This window comes from Papaver somniferum, chromosome 7 (assembly GCF_003573695.1).
Source record: "Papaver somniferum cultivar HN1 chromosome 7, ASM357369v1, whole genome shotgun sequence".
NCBI classification, from domain to species: domain Eukaryota; kingdom Viridiplantae; phylum Streptophyta; class Magnoliopsida; order Ranunculales; family Papaveraceae; genus Papaver; species Papaver somniferum.
This window is the reverse complement of record NC_039364.1, coordinates 262,841,003-262,859,771: the sequence shown is the minus strand read 5'-3', so window position 1 is coordinate 262,859,771 and position 18,769 is coordinate 262,841,003. Positions and strand designations below refer to the sequence as shown.

Here is an 18,769-nt window from a genome sequence, read left to right as displayed (position 1 = left end):
TTCCAAGATACGGTAGCTTTCGTCGAACTCAAACTCTTTCCCACGAAGAATCTCATATTGGGCATACGCCTTCCTCAACTGAAAACGCAAAACAAAAATGATATACTCAATTAGTATCATCCAAAACTTGGGATCAATTTTACCTCTTGTTTATATACTTACTCTTATAGCACCCAACACATTGGGTAAGGCTTCCCTTACGAATTTCAATTCTTCCTTTGAAAGCTTCACATTCTATGAATATCTCCTCGAACTGTTCCTTGACGTGTTTCAAAGACCCTGAGTTACAATTTCCGTCTAAGGCCACAAAAACGATGAATACACGGTTCCACCAAGCATCGGATGTTTGATCAATGTCTTTTCCTTGATCTTCAAAATGGTATTTGAGTGTCAACCAAGCTCTCACAATGACGCCATTCTATTCGAAAGTGTAGGGAGTAGTCATGGTGTTTCCTCTTCTTTTACCTCTTGGATGATAAATAAATGGGAAGGGGAAGAGAAGGTTGACAATTATGGTTTGGGTGAGGAAGATGTGAGATATGGGTTTATATTTATAGAATTGAACGACCCAGCTGCCAACTTTTTGAATTTTTTTCCATTGTTGAACTCAACCACATTGGTTGAGTTGAAATTCTGCAATAAATGTTAATGGAGTCATTTAGGTAAATGGTTAATAAACTAACAACCCTTTTTTGAATACCGAGCCGTTATGTTCTACGTTTTCTAACGAAACGACTGTGATACTATCTCTACAATATTCAGTATTTGTCGTTAATATTTGGATTTTTTATCGACCCAAATCGAACATCTAAAATATACACGAGAGTCGTCATAGGTGTATCATTGTATGTTGACGACTCTTATTGGGAATTATTTGCATATTTGAACTCGTTTTATTGAATAGAAGAAAAAGTACATGTACTATAAAATAAAATAGAAGAAAATTACATAAAATAGTTCACTACATTGTGCTTGAACACCTAAACGAGTTTAAACATATGTGGTGAATTTCCATGGGCTTTCCCCCAAAAGACTATATGTTAGCTAGTTGTTGTGTTTTTCTTACTGTGTATAATGAAGGTCAAACCCAACTACATTGTTGTTGTAGCATATGAGTCCCCCATCCCATGACCTGAACTTTCTTTGACATTGTTTGACCGAGTTTTCTATTTGAGATGTAGATCTGAATTTGATGATCTTCAGATTTTAGTAGTATTTGTGAACTTTGAAATTTCAATCCATAAAGAAATTCTTTTGAAATGTATGCTCTGATCTTTATGAGATCTTAAAATTATTATTACAAATTGTTTTGGTTTAAATCTACTTCATCTACAAATGTTGTTAGTTTATCTAAATCAAAAGGTTTTGAATCTGATTAGTGCTTTGTTAATTTATAAGAATCAATCTCAGTTGGATTAGTCCTACTAGTTTATTCTTGTATTTTCTCTATCTTTCTTCTTTTATTTTATTTCAAGATTTCTACATACAGAGAGAAAAATAGTTGGGATCATCAAAGAGTCTGATTAATTCTACTGATGTATTTTTTCTATGCATCTTAGATATATCTATCTATATAAAAGTACTGTGATCTTAAATATTCTTATTCAAAATGAATGACCAAATCATTGACCAACTGTGTGGATTTGAAGAAAAAGCATTGAAAGAATTAGAAGCTGGTCCTGATTTTGATATATTGCAATGACTGGAAGTCCTCAATCGGATCTTAAGGAGAAAATCATATCGTCTCGCATTGACAGAAAACTATGTGGATTTGGACAGGGAAACTGTTGTTAGCTGGAGCACCTCTTGACAGATTTAGAACTTCAGTTACAGATGGCCTTACCTTCTTACACATAAGATATAGTTAGCTAGAGCATCTCTTGAAAGCTTTTGATGATGGATTTTCAGGAATGTTAGGGTTGGGTGGGGCCCACCGTGACTGAGTCACGCGGGATTATCCCGGTGCACAGCTCACGGTGAATGTAGCATTATCTCCTGACGTCTCCCTCAAATTATGATGTCAGAAAGAGGAAAGTGCAATTAATTTTTCGTTTTCGTCTGGCAATAAAAAAACAAAAAAGAACATGGTTGGTGGAGAGTAATTTCGGAGGCTATGATTGGAGATTTTGTTGCACCCTATTACTCCAATTTTCGATTACCACTCTGATAACAGGCAGATGTGTATAAATTTTTTGTATACTGTGTTTTTTACCACCGATGTTTTTTGTCTTACAAAACAATGCATATTTTTATGCATTTAACGGATGCCTTTAAGATGTGTTGGCTTAGATATAATTGAAGACATATGCACGATAAAATGTTACCTCTAAGTTATCACCAAGCTTAACTTCCTTAGGATCAGTTGTTACCAATGCTGCTTAACAGAGATATATGGCCTCGTGCAAATCATGGGTTGCCTGCCAGAATTTGTAAAAGTCACTGCAAGTGTTGATCTACGATATTTTGTAAATATTACCAATGTCAGGAAATCATAGTATACAGAACAACCAATGGATTTTCGATCTTGATTGGTAAAACATCATCTCGTTTAGAACATTTTTCAAGGCAAACTGAACTCACAATTGGATCAGGAGCATTCACTTGCTCGCACTACAGGAAACTAGTTCATGCCAACAGCTGCTGTGACGGTTGCATGATCATGGAAGTATTGTGCCTCTAGCTACAGCATAACAAAAGTACATGTATATCAGATAATAACTAAGATTTTGCACCTGTAAATATTTTTAAGAAATTAACTTGGTACCTTTCCAGAGTTGTAGTTGGGCAGCTTAAATGAAGCAATTCTCCAAGAATGTCGGGGTTCTCAAAATCTGCCAGATTGACGATAAAGATAGATACCATGATTAAAAACTATAAATCATGCAGAAAAATAAACATGGAAAGTTTAAGACGGTAGTGCACAGTACAAAGGTAAGTGACCCACATTTGATTTTGTGTCAACTTTGACATCCATGATTGCATTCTTGTACTTGTATTGCGCTGCAACATCACCTGCAGAGAGCCCTCCCTTCTTAACCGCATTTGATGAAAGACCCTGAAAAGAATGCACAAGTCTTAAACAATTCAATCGACATTATCTGAGGTGTGAATACAAGACATCTAAAACTCTAGAAATGAAAAATAACTAAACAAAGTGCGGGTTCAATGGGAGTCATCGTGCCCAGATGTTACATGAATACCATCGTATAATGCCGCAAAGAAATCATCAAACATTTGCATAATACTAAAGTATCAAAGATATATGGAAACTGTGAGTATAAACCTAATGGCCAGAACAAGAAAGAAGTACAAGGGAATAGGATATACGTAAGTGTTTCAGATCTGCTGAATATGTCGTTCAGAACTTACCGTGGATTATAATAGAATACAGAAATACACTGTTGGCATATGTGCATAAATCCCACATACATTAATTCTAGTTTTTGCTACTCATCTCAAGGAACCATATACATTTTCCACACCTACGCTACCCAGTTGCAAGCTTCAAGGACTAACAAACAACACTAGTTTCCAATTATTTTGGCATCCTAAGCCTATTCGCCACATGGATGACTTAACGAAATCATCAATGAAATCATCAATGGAAATTCAAGCTCTACATATAATAATAAGAATTAATATAAAAATCATAAATATGTCTATTAGAAGAAACATTTAGACCCACTATTCTCGATGGAGACTAAGCAGAAGAAAAAAAAAACAAAGCAGATTAAAACCTAACTTAATTATATATCCTTACTACGTAAGAATTATACCTCCCAAATGTACCACCACCAAGATAAAAACACAAGGATAAATAAGCGATAGCTGCTGCGGTTGGCTCGTTGATGATTCTTGCTACATTTAATCCAGCAATCACACCAGCATCCTTGGTAGTGAGCATCATTGAAGTATGTTGTAGAATACAGAACACAACAACCAATCAGCCACATTTAAAAAAATCCACAAAACAAATTACAAATTCTTCCAAATCCACATAATAAATCGTGGAATCAAACATGAATTGATTTGATTTGGTTCTCAATCTTACCAGGAGCAGTAATGACAACATCCTTAACCTTCTTTCCTAAGAATGCTTCAGTTTTTTCCTTCATCTTGGTCAGAATCATAGCACTAATATCCTCAGTACTGAAAACTTAGTCTCCCCATCCTTAAGTTTCACCTCAACATATGGCTTTCCTTGTTGACAATCTTGTATGGTAAGAGTTTCGTATCTCTCTGCACCTCTTTAATTATCATCAAACCTACACAAAACCAAAATCACTCATAAATCACAAATCCAGATAAATCTCCACTACCAATTACAAAAAAAAAACTAAATCTAATCCAAATCTAAGTATTTTTTGACTTACTTTCTTCCAATAAGTCTCTTGATATCGAAGACAGTTCTCATTACAATTCCATCAAATCAACAAACACCAAATCAAAGTAAAAAAAAACAGAACCGCTAAGCAGTGCAACTGACCAACCTCTGCTTCATCACCACCACCACACCATCATCATCAGGAATCATTATAGGAACCAGTTGAAATAAACCACAACCCTACTCAGAAAAATAACACTTCAATCGAAACTATTACCAACAAAATAAAGAGCTTGGAAATTCACCCTAACCCTAATATTAAAAATTAAACTTCTGAAATTGAAGATGATGAAGAAGATTGAGTCATAGATAATTACCCCAATGAATCACAAGAATTATTTCATCATTGAAAACACAGACCACCGATGAAATCGATTATTAGCTTGAGGGTATTGACTTTTGTTTCACCTTCCGGATCTGGATCGAGAAGAAGAAATCGATGAAACATATTCTTTGAAGAATAAGAAGGTGATGGATGTCGATCGAGAGCAAATGTTTAAAGTTACGGAGAAGAAAAAAACAAAATAAGAGAAAGAAGGATGGAGATGAATTCGTTGTGAGCTAGTGAAGAGGTATGAGAGAGAGAATAAAGAAGATAATGAAAGATAAAGAGATAGAGATGAGTACAGACACGTCGATAAAAACGAAGAAAGGATTGTTATAATCCAGCCGTTCTTTTCAGTCTACCAAATCGTGACCATAGAAATTGTGGGGCCCAGAACCGATCACCAGATCTGAATCGGAGGTTGAGGGTCGTTGAATCGGTAGTTTTATGATGGCAAGATAGTAAATAATTTTTTTAATTCAGAGACGGATTATTAGGCTCCCGGAATTTTTTCTTGTTTTTACCGAATCTGAGACCGCTATCTATGGTCAACGTGTCGGCTACGATCAACGAGGGTCTCTGATGTGGGTCAAAGATACCCCATTTTCCACTAGTGGTAACTTCAATAACTAAAGACTTTGACACACTCTCGGATTTTTAAGACAGTTTCTAACCCAATCTCATGCCTTGGATGATAAAACGTTAATTAATATTTATGCGACTACGTTGCTACACAAAAACTATTAGTCAAATAATAGCATGAAAAGAGAATAGGAAAATCAAGAAAATTAATTATTAAAAATTACTCATCAAAAACAACTTCCTCCTCAACCCTAAAAATTAATTTAGCTACTCATAATAATAAGATTGCAATATAAAAATTTATAAAATGATATCTTATTAATCTCACAACTTACAAAAATACTCGTAGAGAAAGAGCAACGTTTTCAATGCCTTGGACAAGTCTACCACTTTGAGTAGTTGACGGAGTTGATAAAGAATGAAAATATAATGATCATCACCTAAGCTCTACACCCTTTATTTCTCTCCAAACGTCTGTTCACCTCCCCCAATTCCGTCTGTAGTTAGCACCTCACTTTTCTTCTCCAATTAATCGAGTGTTTTTAAAAAAGCCCCAGCAATACCAAACTAAGCCTTAGTGGCCGATCAAAACAAAAGATAACAATATCTGAAGGTTTGTGGAACTATTAGAATATGAAGAACACAATCTTTTGTTTTTTTGATTTGTTTCTTGCCTCATTTACAAAAAAACGTTTCCTATATAAATAAGTCTAGTGCTAGAAAATAATCCATCATCAATACAAGATCTCTTAAGCTAGGCAAGATAATATACAAGATATGCACAATATATATCCTAAACTAGGTAAGATATTATATACAACACATTGCCAAATATACGTGAGATATATTTGGCTAATACCCCCCCTCAAGTTGGAGCATGAAGAGTCGAAATGCCCAACTTGAGAAGAAGAGACTGGAATTGTTTACGACCCAATGCTTTAGTGAGAATGTCATCCAACTGAGAAGTAGTATGAACATAAGATGGAGAGATAGTACCACGAAGAAGTTCATCACGTATGAAGTGACAATCAATCTCGATATGTTTGGTTCGTTCGTGAAAAACAGGATTATTGGCAATGTGTAAAGCAGCCTGACTATCACAATGAAGAGGAACTGATGTAGGATGCTTTATACCAAGACTTCGAAGCAAACTTTTTAACCATATAATTTCACAAGTAGTTGAGGCCATGGCGCGATATTCAGCTTCAGCAGATGATCGAGATACTGTCGTTTGCTTCTTTGTTTTCCAAGAAATAGGAGACCCCCCGAGTAAAATAAAATACGCGGTAAGAGATCGACGACTAAGAGGACAACTGGCCCAGTCAGCGTCACAATAAGCATTAAGAACAAGATTAGAATCAGATCGAAGCAAAATACCTTGTCCAGGGCTGCTCTTTAAGTAACGAACAACACGTAAAGCATCATCCCGTTGCGAGTGAGTTGGGCGTTGCATAAACTGAGATAAAATATGAATGGAGTAAGAAAGTTCAGGCCGTGTGATAGTAAGATAAATTAACTTTCCCACCAAGCGCCTAAAACGAGCGGGTTCACTCATGAGCTTGTCTGACGCAAGAGCTAGTTTGTGATTTTCTTCCATTGGAATGCTCGCAGGTTTAGAACCAAGAAGACCTGTCTCTTTTAGAATGTCAAGAGCATACTTACGGTGACATAGAAATATCCCTTTTGAACTTCGAGCTACCTCAATACCAAGAAAATATTTCAATTTTCCTAAATCCTTCATATGAAAACACTTATGAAGATAAGTCTGAAACTTACGAATAGCAATGTTATTATTGCCGGAAATAACAAAATCATCTACATACACAAGAATATGCAGAATAACGTCGTTCTTCCGATAAACAAATAAAGAATGATCAGAAGGACTGGAAGAAAAACCATATGATAGCAAAGCGCTCGCCAACTTTGCATACCAACATCGTGGAGCTTGCCGTAAGCCATACAACGATTTACGCAATTTACATACCTTGCCAGACATGCCATGACTAAACCCAGGAGGTAGTCGCATATATACTTCCTCATTCAACTGACCGTGAAGAAAAGCATTATGAACGTCCATTTGAACCAATTCCCAATTGTTAATAGCAGCAACAGCCAAAAAGGTGCGTACGGTAACCATTTTGACAGTAGGAGCAAAAGTCTCTGTGAAGTCAATCCCTTCCTTTTGATGATTACCAAATACAACCAATCTAGCTTTATATCTCTCAACTGAGCCGTCAGATCTGTGTTTGATGCGAAAGACCCACATACAACCAATAGCAGTCTTTCCCGGAGGTAGAGATTCAACTGTCCATGTGTGATTGAGCAGCAAGGCGTCAATCTCTCTTCTCATTTCATGTCGCCATCATGGATCATCCATTGCTTCCTTGAATGAAGTTGGCTCTTTATCACTTAAAATAGCTGCAAGAAAGTGACGATGGACAGGAGAGAAAGCATTACAATTCACAAAATGAGTTATAGGATAGGGATTACCTGAGGATTGGACAGGTACAGGTGAGGAGTCGAGGGAACCCAAAGTCGTGTTAACGTTCTCCCATTGAACATAATCTCGGTGTCTAACATTTTCTGTACGAGTGCGTTTGCCACGACCAAGGGTATCATCAGTCAACATCCTGGTATTCACATCCTCTTCTACTGATAACGGTGTTGTTTCAATGCTGTCGGACACAGAAACTGGTAGAAAACTCGCTGCTGAGTCCCTGCCATGACGTCCATGCAGTTCTGGTGATGGACTGAATAGTGGAAGTACTGAAGAGATACCAGTGTCGTCTGCAGAACTGCCGGTGATGTCTGAACTGGAAACTGGAAGCGTTGAAGAACTGCCAGAGCTGCCAGTTTCGTTCGCATAAGTACTAGGAGAGTCTGAACTGGAAACTGGAAGCGTTGAAGTATTAGCAGGATTTCCAGTTTTGTTTGCAGAAGTGGTTGAAAGCTGCAGTGACTGAGTAACAGACTCAGGGACGTTGAGAGAATCATGCACGCTGTCAGAGAAGTCAGCAGCTTGAAGATGATGATACACAGCACTCGAATCATCGGAGTAAAGAGAAGGAAACTTCGACATCTCTTGGGGATCAGCCAAAGGAAAGGTGTCTTCCAGAAACTGAACATCACGGGACGCAAAATAATTGCCTGTCGAGAGATCAAACAGATACCAACCTTTCTTCCCAAAAGGATATCCAAGAAAAATACACCGTCGACTACGACTATCAAACTTGTCGCAAGAATGAAGATTCTTTGCATAGCATAAGCATCCGAACACTCGAAGGGAGTCGAGAGTGGGAGTAGTACCATATAAAAACTCATATGGAGTTTTGAAATCGAGTACACGAGAAGGGGTTCGGTTAATCAAATACGCAGCGGTTAATACACATTCTCCCCAAAAATCAATAGGTAAAGAAGCTTGGAAACGAAGAGCACGAGCAACATTGCGAATATGACGATGCTTTCGTTCCACCCTAGCATTTTGTTGAGGTGTTTTGACTATAGAAGTTTGATGAATAATACTGTTCATGCGAAAGTATTCTGCAAAACCTTTGAACTCGGTCCCATTGTCACTTCGCATGATTTTCACCCTTTTGGAGAATTGTCGTTCGATCAAAGCAAAAAAATTTCTCATTAAATGAGGCACCTCATCTTTATTTTTCATCAAAAGAACCCAAACACAACGAGAATAATCATCCACAATAGTCAAAAAATATCTTGAGCTGCAGGCCTGATTAGCGTGATAAGGACCCCAAACATCACAGTGAATTAACTCAAATAAATCAGTAGCTTTATTATCACTTAATGGAAAAACATTACGAGTCTGCTTGGCTCTATAACAGATATCACAAGCATGGAAATCTAACTGACTAGTAGTGCCACAAATTGGAGGTAAGAACTTCATTGCTTGCAAGGAGGGATGACCGAGCCGTTGGTGCCATAAAGATGTAGAAGACGTCCCGGACACAACATTAACACGAGTTGGTTCCCACGACTTTAGGAAATAAAGCCCTCTCATAAGTTTACCCGTACCAATCGTCATCCTCAAGGTATGGTCCTGTATAACACATTTAGAGTTAGTGAATTGAAAACGAATCATATTCTTAACATGTCGAGAGGTTAAGAATTGAGATACAGATATGAGATTGCAGGTGAATGTGGGCACAAAGAATACATCAGATAAAACGAGAGTTTGATTTAACTTCACAACTCCCATTTTGGTCGCCTTAATGCTTGCACCATTAGGTAATCTTATTTGAATAGGTCGAATGGTATAAAAAGAATGAAAAAGAGATTCATCACAGCAAACATGATTGGAAGCACCAGTGTCGATAATCCAAATATGAGCATCCTTACCATTGAGACGAACATGATTCAAAGAAGCGGAAACGTCACCAAGAGTAACATTAGTTTTGACAGATTTGTCAAGTTTACCACGGCCTGCAGTTAAACGTCGAGGTTCTCGGCCTTCCGGATAACCATGTTTCTCCCAGCATCGGTCCTCCAGATGACCATGAAAGCCACAGTAAGTGCACTTCAATAGGGATTTCGACCCCCCTCCTGATTTGGAAGCTGACGGCTTTTGGCTGGGCGTAGCAAACGCCATAGGGGTAACAGATGTCTCAGCTCTGCGTTGAATATGCATCTGAACTTCCTCTTCTTGTATAAGACGTGAGTATACAGCATGTATAGAAGGCAGCGGTTCTGTACCCAAGAGATTAGATCTAACATTGTCATAGCATGGTTGAAGACCCATAAGGAATTGACGCACCTGATCAGCCATACGTCTGTTACGGAGAGTAACATTGAGTCCACAGCTACAACCAGTGCAAGTGCAAGAAGGAAGAGCATCAAAGTCATTGATGTCATCCCATAGCTTCTTTAAACGTCCATAATACTCTAACATAGGCTCAGAAGGCTGTTGTTTACAACTAGCAACAGCGGACTTCAATTGATATATCTTTATACCATTACCCAGTGAAAAACGAAGTTTAATATATTCCCAAAGATCATAAGCAGTGTCACGATAAGAAATTGTGGAGCGAACGCTTGGCTCAATGGTATTAAAAATCCAAGCAACAATCATATAGTTTGCAGTCCACCAATCCTCAAGATCAGTGGAACTATCATCAGGTGTACTATACGTACCATTAATGAAACCAAGCTTGCGTTTAGCACCCAAGGAGACTCGAAAACCTTTAGCCCATTCTTCATAATTGGAACCTTTGAGGACAACATGAGTAATAAGCGTTCCCGGACCATCATTAGGAGCTAATGCATACAATGACTTAGGAGGTAGTTCAACCGAAGGTTGTTGAACCAATGTTTGGTGAACTAAATTCTCTCACATGGATCGAAAATTTGACTCACAATACCATGAAGGTTTGTGGAACTACTAAAATATGAAGAACACAATCTTTTGTTTTTTTGATTTGTTTCTTGCCTCATTTACAAAAAAACGTTTCCTATATAAATAAGTCTAGTGCTAGAAAATAATCCATCATCAAAACAAGATCTCTTAAGCTAGGCAAGATAATATACAAGATATGCACAATATATATCCTAAACTAGGTAAGATATTATATACAACACATTGCTAAATATACGTGAGATATATTTGGCTAATAATATCCTTAGGTGTTTTGAAGATCCAAGTAGATAGTGATTCTATGTATATTGTACAACTTGTGAATGATTTGTGTGCAGCACCCTGATATTTTGTTAATATCATTAAAGACATATATGATTTAGCAAATGACACCGAAGATAATACCTTCACTCATAACTACCGCGAAGGAAATTTTGTGGCCGACTTGTTGGCCAAGAGGGCTACTACACCGCATGTTAACCGGGTATGGATGTCTACCAAAAAAAGAAAAAAGAAAAAAAAAACAACAACGTAGACTATCCATTTTTATATGAGAAACACCTCCTTACCTTCCATGATTAATTATTATGTATGAGCAATAAAATCACGTAAACATGGTAAGCCACTATTTGAATTATATTACGAGCACATGTATTATTAGAGCATTGCTCGGTCGAATTCGCAAGCGCGGTTATCTCAAGCTTGTTTGTCAAGTTTAGTTGATCAAAACTATAAGCTTGGTGTAGAGATGTACTTCCTTAGGCTAACCCCTATGGGCTAGATTGAGCTGTTAGATTGGCCAAAAATTGTTGCAAATCAAGAAAAAAGTGTTGGAGAAAAGTTAACTCTACTTTTGTCTACTTCTCTCTCCTAGCAAGTGCTCGCAGTTCAACTAGCAGCGAGATTGAAACGCTGAATGATTCAGCGATCAAAAAGTGGTCCCAACGTTGAATGGTTCAACGCTCACAAAAATCACAAAATTTGATATGATGGCTAAAATTTAAAGCGTTGAATGATTCAGCGCTCATACCTTAACGCTGAATGGTTCAGCGCTCAATAAGTGGTCCCAACGCTGAATGGTTCAGTGTCACAAAAATCACACGGATCACAAAAGTCACAAAATTTGATCTGACGGCTGAAATTTAAAATGTTGTTCCATTCAACACATCTAGATGCTAGATTAGGACTTTTCGTTGTTCCATTCAGTGCGTTTACGTTTCGCTGTTCCATTTAGCACATCTAAATGCTAGATTAGCATTGCCATAGGGCTTACGAGGTTATTCTAGCTTCCAATCTAGATGCTAGATTAGAAGACCATAAGACTTAACAAGTTGTTGGTGGTACCTTCCTGGTTTCTTCCAAGAACAAATACTAGACCAAGAGAATCATTTGTTTGAACGAGACAAACACATGTAGTACCACCCCAAGACCCATACCAACAGAAGCTCACTGGCGGTTGTTTTAGCATGTAATGAAAAGGACATCAATGACATCAGGACAAGAGTTCACCAGATTTGAGTTTTTGATGGTACTAAAAACTTGTCACAGATTTTAGTCTAACAAATCATTTATGTTTCCCCGTTTCCCCCCACAACCTGATCGCTGAAATTCAACTGAAATAATTTATTAATTAGTTGGAGTCATTAACTTGAATTCAACTAAAGTTTGATCTCTATTTGTCCAACAAAACTAGCCTCAAATTAGAGGCCAAAACTAGTGCTTGTTCAGTCCAGATCAACGATTAGTCAAGGTACAGTAGCATTTTGTGAAAATATGCCTACAATAAAGAGCCGGTCAGTTGGCAAGTGCCCTGCTCCTAACAAATGACTACACTGGTAAAAAAAAATTGCACATTCCTTACAATTTGGTGTGCGCAGCCTAACATATATGATCATCTAATCTTGAACTCTGGCGGTAGGTCACTTGTGACCAAAAAATCATTTCATCACAACAACTTTCCAGCATTAGTACAACACTCCAAAATCATTTTGAACTCCAAATCATTAAAAAAGGACCACACAAATCCATTCATAAAATTTCTGTTAGAAATGTTTGCTTAGTAGTTAGTACATCACTGCAGCATTAATATACTACTGTACTTTCTTTCTGGTGAGAAAGTACTCCTCCTCTTCTCTTCTCTGAGGATTTCAAAATGGTTTCTTTTTTTTATCATAATAAATGAATAATCCATATCAAACATACCCACCTCTTCTTCCTTTAGCTACACCACCTCCATTACTACATCTTCAATTTCCTCCTGCAACTCCTCTTCTTCCAGCTCAAAACTATTATAATAATAACTACAGGTCTAAAACCTCCCATGTTCAAAAATCTTATTCGTTGAAGAAGCAAATGAATCTTCCTCCTGCGTCTTCCTCTGATACTCAATCACCTCCACTGTTAACTGTTTCACAGGGTAAGCAACTGTTCTCATTGTAGTTGTTTTTATATAGAAAACCCATTTTGTCTCCTTTGTTAGCAACACAGTTAAGACTTCAGACCTTTTGTGAATGAATCCAAGAAAATTAGTATGAATTAGAAAATGGAATTGCTTTTTTGATTTCTGATGATAGAAGTTGATTTCCATAATTGGTTAGATCCAGATTGCAGTGTTCTTAGTCTTTAATTTGTAATTTCTGCCTTAATTTAGTATTTTCTCATTTGGTTGTAACTTAGCCCATAAATTTGATTTGAGCAGCTTCAGAAGCCTTCCAAAAGAAATTAAGTTTGCACACAAGACAGATGGGGCAGTAATCATTTCCTAGTTGAGTTTGATGGTTCGCAACCAATTTTTCATTACGATGCCGATATCTCTCCGCAGCCTTCCAAAGAAGTTGCTAGAATGATTAAGAAGCAGTTAGTGCAGGAAAACCAACAACTTTTATCCAGTGCTCTTCCGGCATTTGATGGCAGAAAAACCATTTTTATATTCGAAAGTGAACGATGAATTGGTGGAGGAGAAGCTACAGAAATCAAAACTACTGAGGATCTTTGGTTTACAGAGAGAGACGGAACGACTCGTAGATTGGTGGATTACTTCAAGGATCACTACAATCATGATATACAGTTCAGGAACTTGCCATGTTACCTCCAGGTACGGTTGTGGATGCAGTGGTTACTCATCCAAAGGAATTCGATTTCTATCTTTGGGGTACAAAAGGAACAAGCAGGCTTACTCATTATCATGTTTTGTGGGACGATAATGAATTCAGTTCAGATGAACTGCAGAAACTGGTATATAATCTATGTTACAATTTTGCAAAGTGACAAAATCAGCTTCTTCGATTCCTCCAGCTTATTATACCCACCTTGCAGCTTACAGAGGTCGACTCTATCTCGACTGGTCATCAGATTCAACTGGTATAATAAGAACAACTTCCTCGATAACCCGGGCATCGCCGCTACTGAAGACTACACCATTATCTAAAGTGAAAATGTAAAGAAAACCATGTTCTGCTGCTGATTATATTTCTACCTCTAATTGATAATTTTTTTTTTTTTTGGTTATTCTTAATTAAGCTAGCTAGCTGGTTTTGGCTCAACAACCAACAGCTAGCTAGTTAAATCTTTAGAAAATGGGCTATTGGCATTGTCTAGTCCTGGAAGTTGTATGATGATAAGTTATAACTGACTCAATCACGGTGCCAGGAGGAGCTAAACACTAAACGCAGATTTTAGATTAGATTAGACAGGATTTGTAGAGTTGTAGTTGTTGAAAAGTGCCAATATTCTAGTTACTGATTTAACACTCCGAAGGAGCAGTCAACGAGGTCAAGGGAAATCTACCAACATTCTTAACAGAGCTATAAGCTAAAGACTTGGGGCTGTAGCAGGCTGCACAGATGAAGGAGGGATCCAGATCGCAGTTACCATCTTCATGCAGGTCTTCTGCAGCCTTTAAAGTCTGAAGACTTAATAGAGAGAATACACTTCATCTTTCAAACCAAACGAGAATTTGAAAAGAACAAAAAAAAAAATGGAATGAAAGAACTAGTTAAAAATTATTTGATGTCTAAAGCTAAAGACAAACTCAGAGAGAAACCACAGACTGTCCTTCTCTGAGCAGATGAAATCCGAGACTAAGATATACAAAAATAGCTGGAATAACACGAGTGCTTTTGATGAAGTAAGTGATTAGATTGTTGTACTAACGCATTGCTGGTCATCTACTCAAACAGATGATATACTCTGCGCACTTGATGATACCAGTCAAACTGGTCATTTTCCTCGACTTCTGAAATCACTATCTCAGGTTTCTTGTGATGACACACGTCAAACTGGTCATTTTCTTCAACTTCTGAAATCACCATCTCAGGTTTCTTAATATCTGGCTTGCGATGGTACAGGGCTCTGTGTCATCCACTTGCTCCATCACCCAATCCTAGGTGCACCTCGTCCAGATCAACTTGTACCAAGGTTCATGTTGCCTTGCCAGTATATAATCGAGTTTCTTTACAAGCTCGTCAGTCTGTTCATATGCAGCAGCATCTTCTAAGACCTTGTTTTCCATCTCCATCCTCTTGTCCGCTTTATCTTGCCTCCTCCACAAAGCCATACGCCCAAGACTAACCACCGAGCACGCAGAGCCAACCATCGTCAACTTCATCAAGCCTCTAACTTAAACTGCTGCTTTAGTATATTCCGGGCAGTACTTTCATCCTACATACCGGAAAGAAAATACAGAGACCATTCTGAGAATACAGCAAAAGGATATAGCGAGTAGAAAGAGATCGATCTATAAGTCTTACCCTGAGAGCTTGAACTCCGGAGCCTATGTTCTCAAGCTTTTGTTCATAAACAGCTAGTCTCTCCTGAAAAACACCAATGTTTGACAGTCAGAACTGGAGCCAGTTCTTGTAACAAACCAGTTCGAACAATAGAATATTTCTAGTCAAGAAAACTATCACACAAACACTTCATATTGCCTGTCGGTAACCTCTGCACTGTTTGGTTTACAACATTGAACTAGGAAAAAACATTGTTAGCATCCGTACCAACCACACCTTCACAATAAACCATAAAAATCAGTACCAAAATGGTGACTGCAACCTCACCAACGCCAGTTATTCCTCCCAAAGCTAATGAAAGAGCTGAGATTGCAATTGGAGAAAGCACTCGCAGAATTTTCATTTTTATAATACAAATTCAAAACCAACTATAAGAAGAGAAGAGTGATCCTTCCCCGTACTAGGACATGTTTATAGAATGGTGATTAAAACTTAAATGAGCGGCAACATATAGTTTGACTGCGGAGCTCGTTTTACGAAGAACAAATTAACCAAATGACCTAAAATATGAATGTACTACTGTACAAACTGAAATCAAACTAGAAATAATGATCTCTATCATCTCCACGCGCAATACGGTCAAGCATATCAGGGTCATCATTGCCGCTACATCTTACTGTTAGTTATTCCTTGAGTAACTTCTCCTCATCATCAGATTTTTCATAGAGATCACACCCACGCAAAGAAATCACACCATAAGCTTCCTCTGGAGAATCACCCAATAGATAGGCAAAGCCTCTTGGCTCCTCTCAAACATTAATAAATCTCTGCTCATTGTCACGATTCCCATGGGAAGTAAAATCGGACGGCGAAAGGCCTCGGGCATACAAGTGCCGCTTGGCAATGCTTAGAGGATGCAGAAGTGAAATGAATTGCGAATGTGATCATTAATGCAACATACAAGACTCTCCTACAACTCTTTGGCATTGCTTAGACAGATTTAGCGCACAAAAACATGAACAACATTGAAATAAAGGACCATCCGGACATACACACATTCAAACAAACCAAAAACAAGCCAATTCATCATACCTTTATGATTTTATATTCTAAGCTCATTCTGAGGATTTCTTCGAGCGGAATAACCACCTTATTCTGATTATGAAAACCAAATAAATTCTTAAGAATTCCAATACTGATTTTGTCATGGAAAGAGGAAATTTACAGAATCAAAACCAAATTTACTTGTAAAGCCTTCTAATACTCGTCGATTCAATGAGCGCAAGAGTTTCAACTCTTCCAATCCAGGTTTTCCACTAGATATGACATCTTCAATTTGAGCTTCAATCAGCTCAAGCATATCCTGCAACAGTTTTACTACTGTGTTGTCACTCTGACTTTCAGAACCGCCACCTGAAATCAATTCTTAGTCATCATCTAAACATAAGGCAAAACCCTCAATAATTACTGGTGAAAAGGAAAATTTGAAGAAACCTGGAATTTCTTCATCGGCGTCGGCTGTTTGAAACGATTGAGTACTCTCTTTAGTTTCTTCGCTAGTGTTAGTACCAGGATGTGCCTGATTTCCTACTTTACGGAGGAGGAGGAGGAGGAGGAGGAGGAGGAGGAGGAGGAGGGTTTTTAAATCTTAAGAAACAAAAATCTCAGATCAAAATGTGGGAAAACACTATAATTTTGAACCAACATACCTTCTCCTCCTTCACCTCCAGAAGTAGAATTTTTTGCCATTAGAAGTTCTCCTTCTGTGTTGGGGTTTCAGGATGATGATTTTCCCGCTTAAAATCTACTCTTTCTCTCTCACACACACTTCTTTTGTCTCAACTCTCAACACAGAACTGGGAAATCGGGAAGGTTTTACCTATTTTCCATCTCTATTTTTCCTAATTCCCATCCCAAAAACACAAGCTATATTTTGTATAACTTTTTTAAAATTGGGTGAACAAAACTTACCCTTTTATTCTCCATTTTAAAGAACATAATCTTCAAATCACCATTTTTATCAGGGTTTAAGATTAAGTTGCAAAACTTATTTCTATTTCTGTAAATAATATCATAACGTGAGTAAAGAAAGATAATCCATCAATAAAAATTATCAAGATTTGGGTTTAATTGATTATACTGAAAACCTAATTGAATACTGAAAACCCAAATATATGTTCCTTAGCATATCAATATATATACACTGTTTCCATTGGCATCAACAGGAATGTTCAATAAAGAAAGGAAAACTTAATCGCTGATTCAATGGTTGATTATAGTCATAGTTCTTTTTAATTTTGGTATAAAACCATCACATCACTACAAAAATACAGATGGAGCAGTAGCAGTATCATAAGCTACATAGATTAGGAGTGGACCGATGAAAAAATGAGAGGTCAGCAGGGTAGTTGGATTTAAAACGAACTTTAGTTAGTAGTGGTGATTGATTTAGGATTAGATTCCAGAGAGGGGAGGAAGGAAGACGGTGATGAAAGTCATGCATCAAAGGTAATATGGTGAGTTTTCTTTACCTACTTCAAAAAGGGTTATACAAAGTCTAATTTGTGTGGTTGGGATGGGATTTAGGGAAAGTGGGGATGGGAAATAGGTGAAACCATCGGAAATGGAAGAGAATCAAACTTCTTTCCACATCACTATGTACTACACCGGATACACCGGCTGGCGGAGGAAAAGACGTGGCAAGACCACTTTGAGGCTCACCTATCCGGATGCGGGTCAGGAAATGCTAGACGTGATTAGGCATCAGTTGTTAGACGGGTCTTATGGAGCTTCCGGAGCTTTTCCCAGCTAAAAAAACCATGGTTCAAAGTACCTCTTCTCTCACCCCTTCCCTAGTCCCTCGGTATCACTTTCGAGAGGGGCAATGGTTTGCCGTTCTCAAAAAGGTGAAAAATGGTTAACTAGTGATTCATTATCAGACTCAAAAATTATAATACTGAAATGTTTTGAAACTGCCCAGGGAAATAGCTGCCTTCATGCTTTGCAGTCCAGTTCCTCCATTAATATATTGTCATTGCATAACAAAGCACATTCCGACAGAATCCCTCACAATTAGTCATATGGTAAACTAGTAAATTTGTGGATTTAATTTGCTATTCCATGAGTTTCCCCACTATGGTGAACTAGTAAATTTGAATAAAATAATATATATAATTGTGTTTTGTGTTTTGTGTTTTGCAGGACATTTATCAATAAAAAGATCTACCTGTGTGAATTTAGTGGGCTCCTTAATAATTTTTGGGATTTGTATAAAATACTAAGTGTGACCCTTTCATAATAAAAATCTATTATTTTTTGGAGTAATAACTAAAAAGTAGGAGAGAAGATGAATATAAAAACTAAAATAACCACAGAACGATAAA

The 18,769-nt window shown here is 37.5% G+C and overlaps 1 protein-coding gene across 2 annotated transcripts; it reads right to left on the bottom strand.

Moving 5' to 3' along the window:
- Nucleotides 1-14,648: 14,648 nt before the first annotated feature.
- On the bottom strand, nucleotides 14,649-17,316 carry LOC113293729. Of its 2 annotated transcripts, XR_003332509.1 has the most exons (5): nucleotides 16,881-17,316; nucleotides 16,632-16,799; nucleotides 16,479-16,541; nucleotides 15,408-15,470; nucleotides 14,649-15,318 (listed from the first exon to the last, which is right to left on the bottom strand). XR_003332509.1 is itself a non-coding variant. In XM_026542267.1 (3 exons), exons 1-3 carry the CDS (start codon nucleotides 17,133-17,135, stop codon nucleotides 16,591-16,593), a joined length of 342 nt encoding a protein of 113 aa, XP_026398052.1. In that variant the 5' UTR covers nucleotides 17,136-17,316; the 3' UTR covers nucleotides 15,502-16,590. The 2 variants fall into 2 exon arrangements, 1 of the variants encoding a protein (XP_026398052.1); XM_026542267.1 differs by lacking the exons at nucleotides 14,649-15,318; nucleotides 15,408-15,470 and having other exon boundaries at nucleotides 15,502-16,799; nucleotides 16,881-16,973; nucleotides 17,096-17,316.
- Nucleotides 17,317-18,769: the final 1,453 nt, after the last annotated feature.

Excerpts from the sequence above, each read along its gene's own strand:
- LOC113293729 (XM_026542267.1), bottom strand. The coding sequence starts at position 17,135 with ATGGCAAAAAATTCTACTTCTGGAGGTGAAGGAGGAGAAG. Across the intron at positions 16,974-17,095 it reads TGGAGGTGAAGGAGGAGAAG|GAAATCAGGCACATCCTGGT; the intron begins GTATGTTGGTTC and ends TCCGTAAAGTAG. Across the intron at positions 16,800-16,880 it reads CGCCGATGAAGAAATTCCAG|GTGGCGGTTCTGAAAGTCAG; the intron begins GTTTCTTCAAAT and ends AATTGATTTCAG.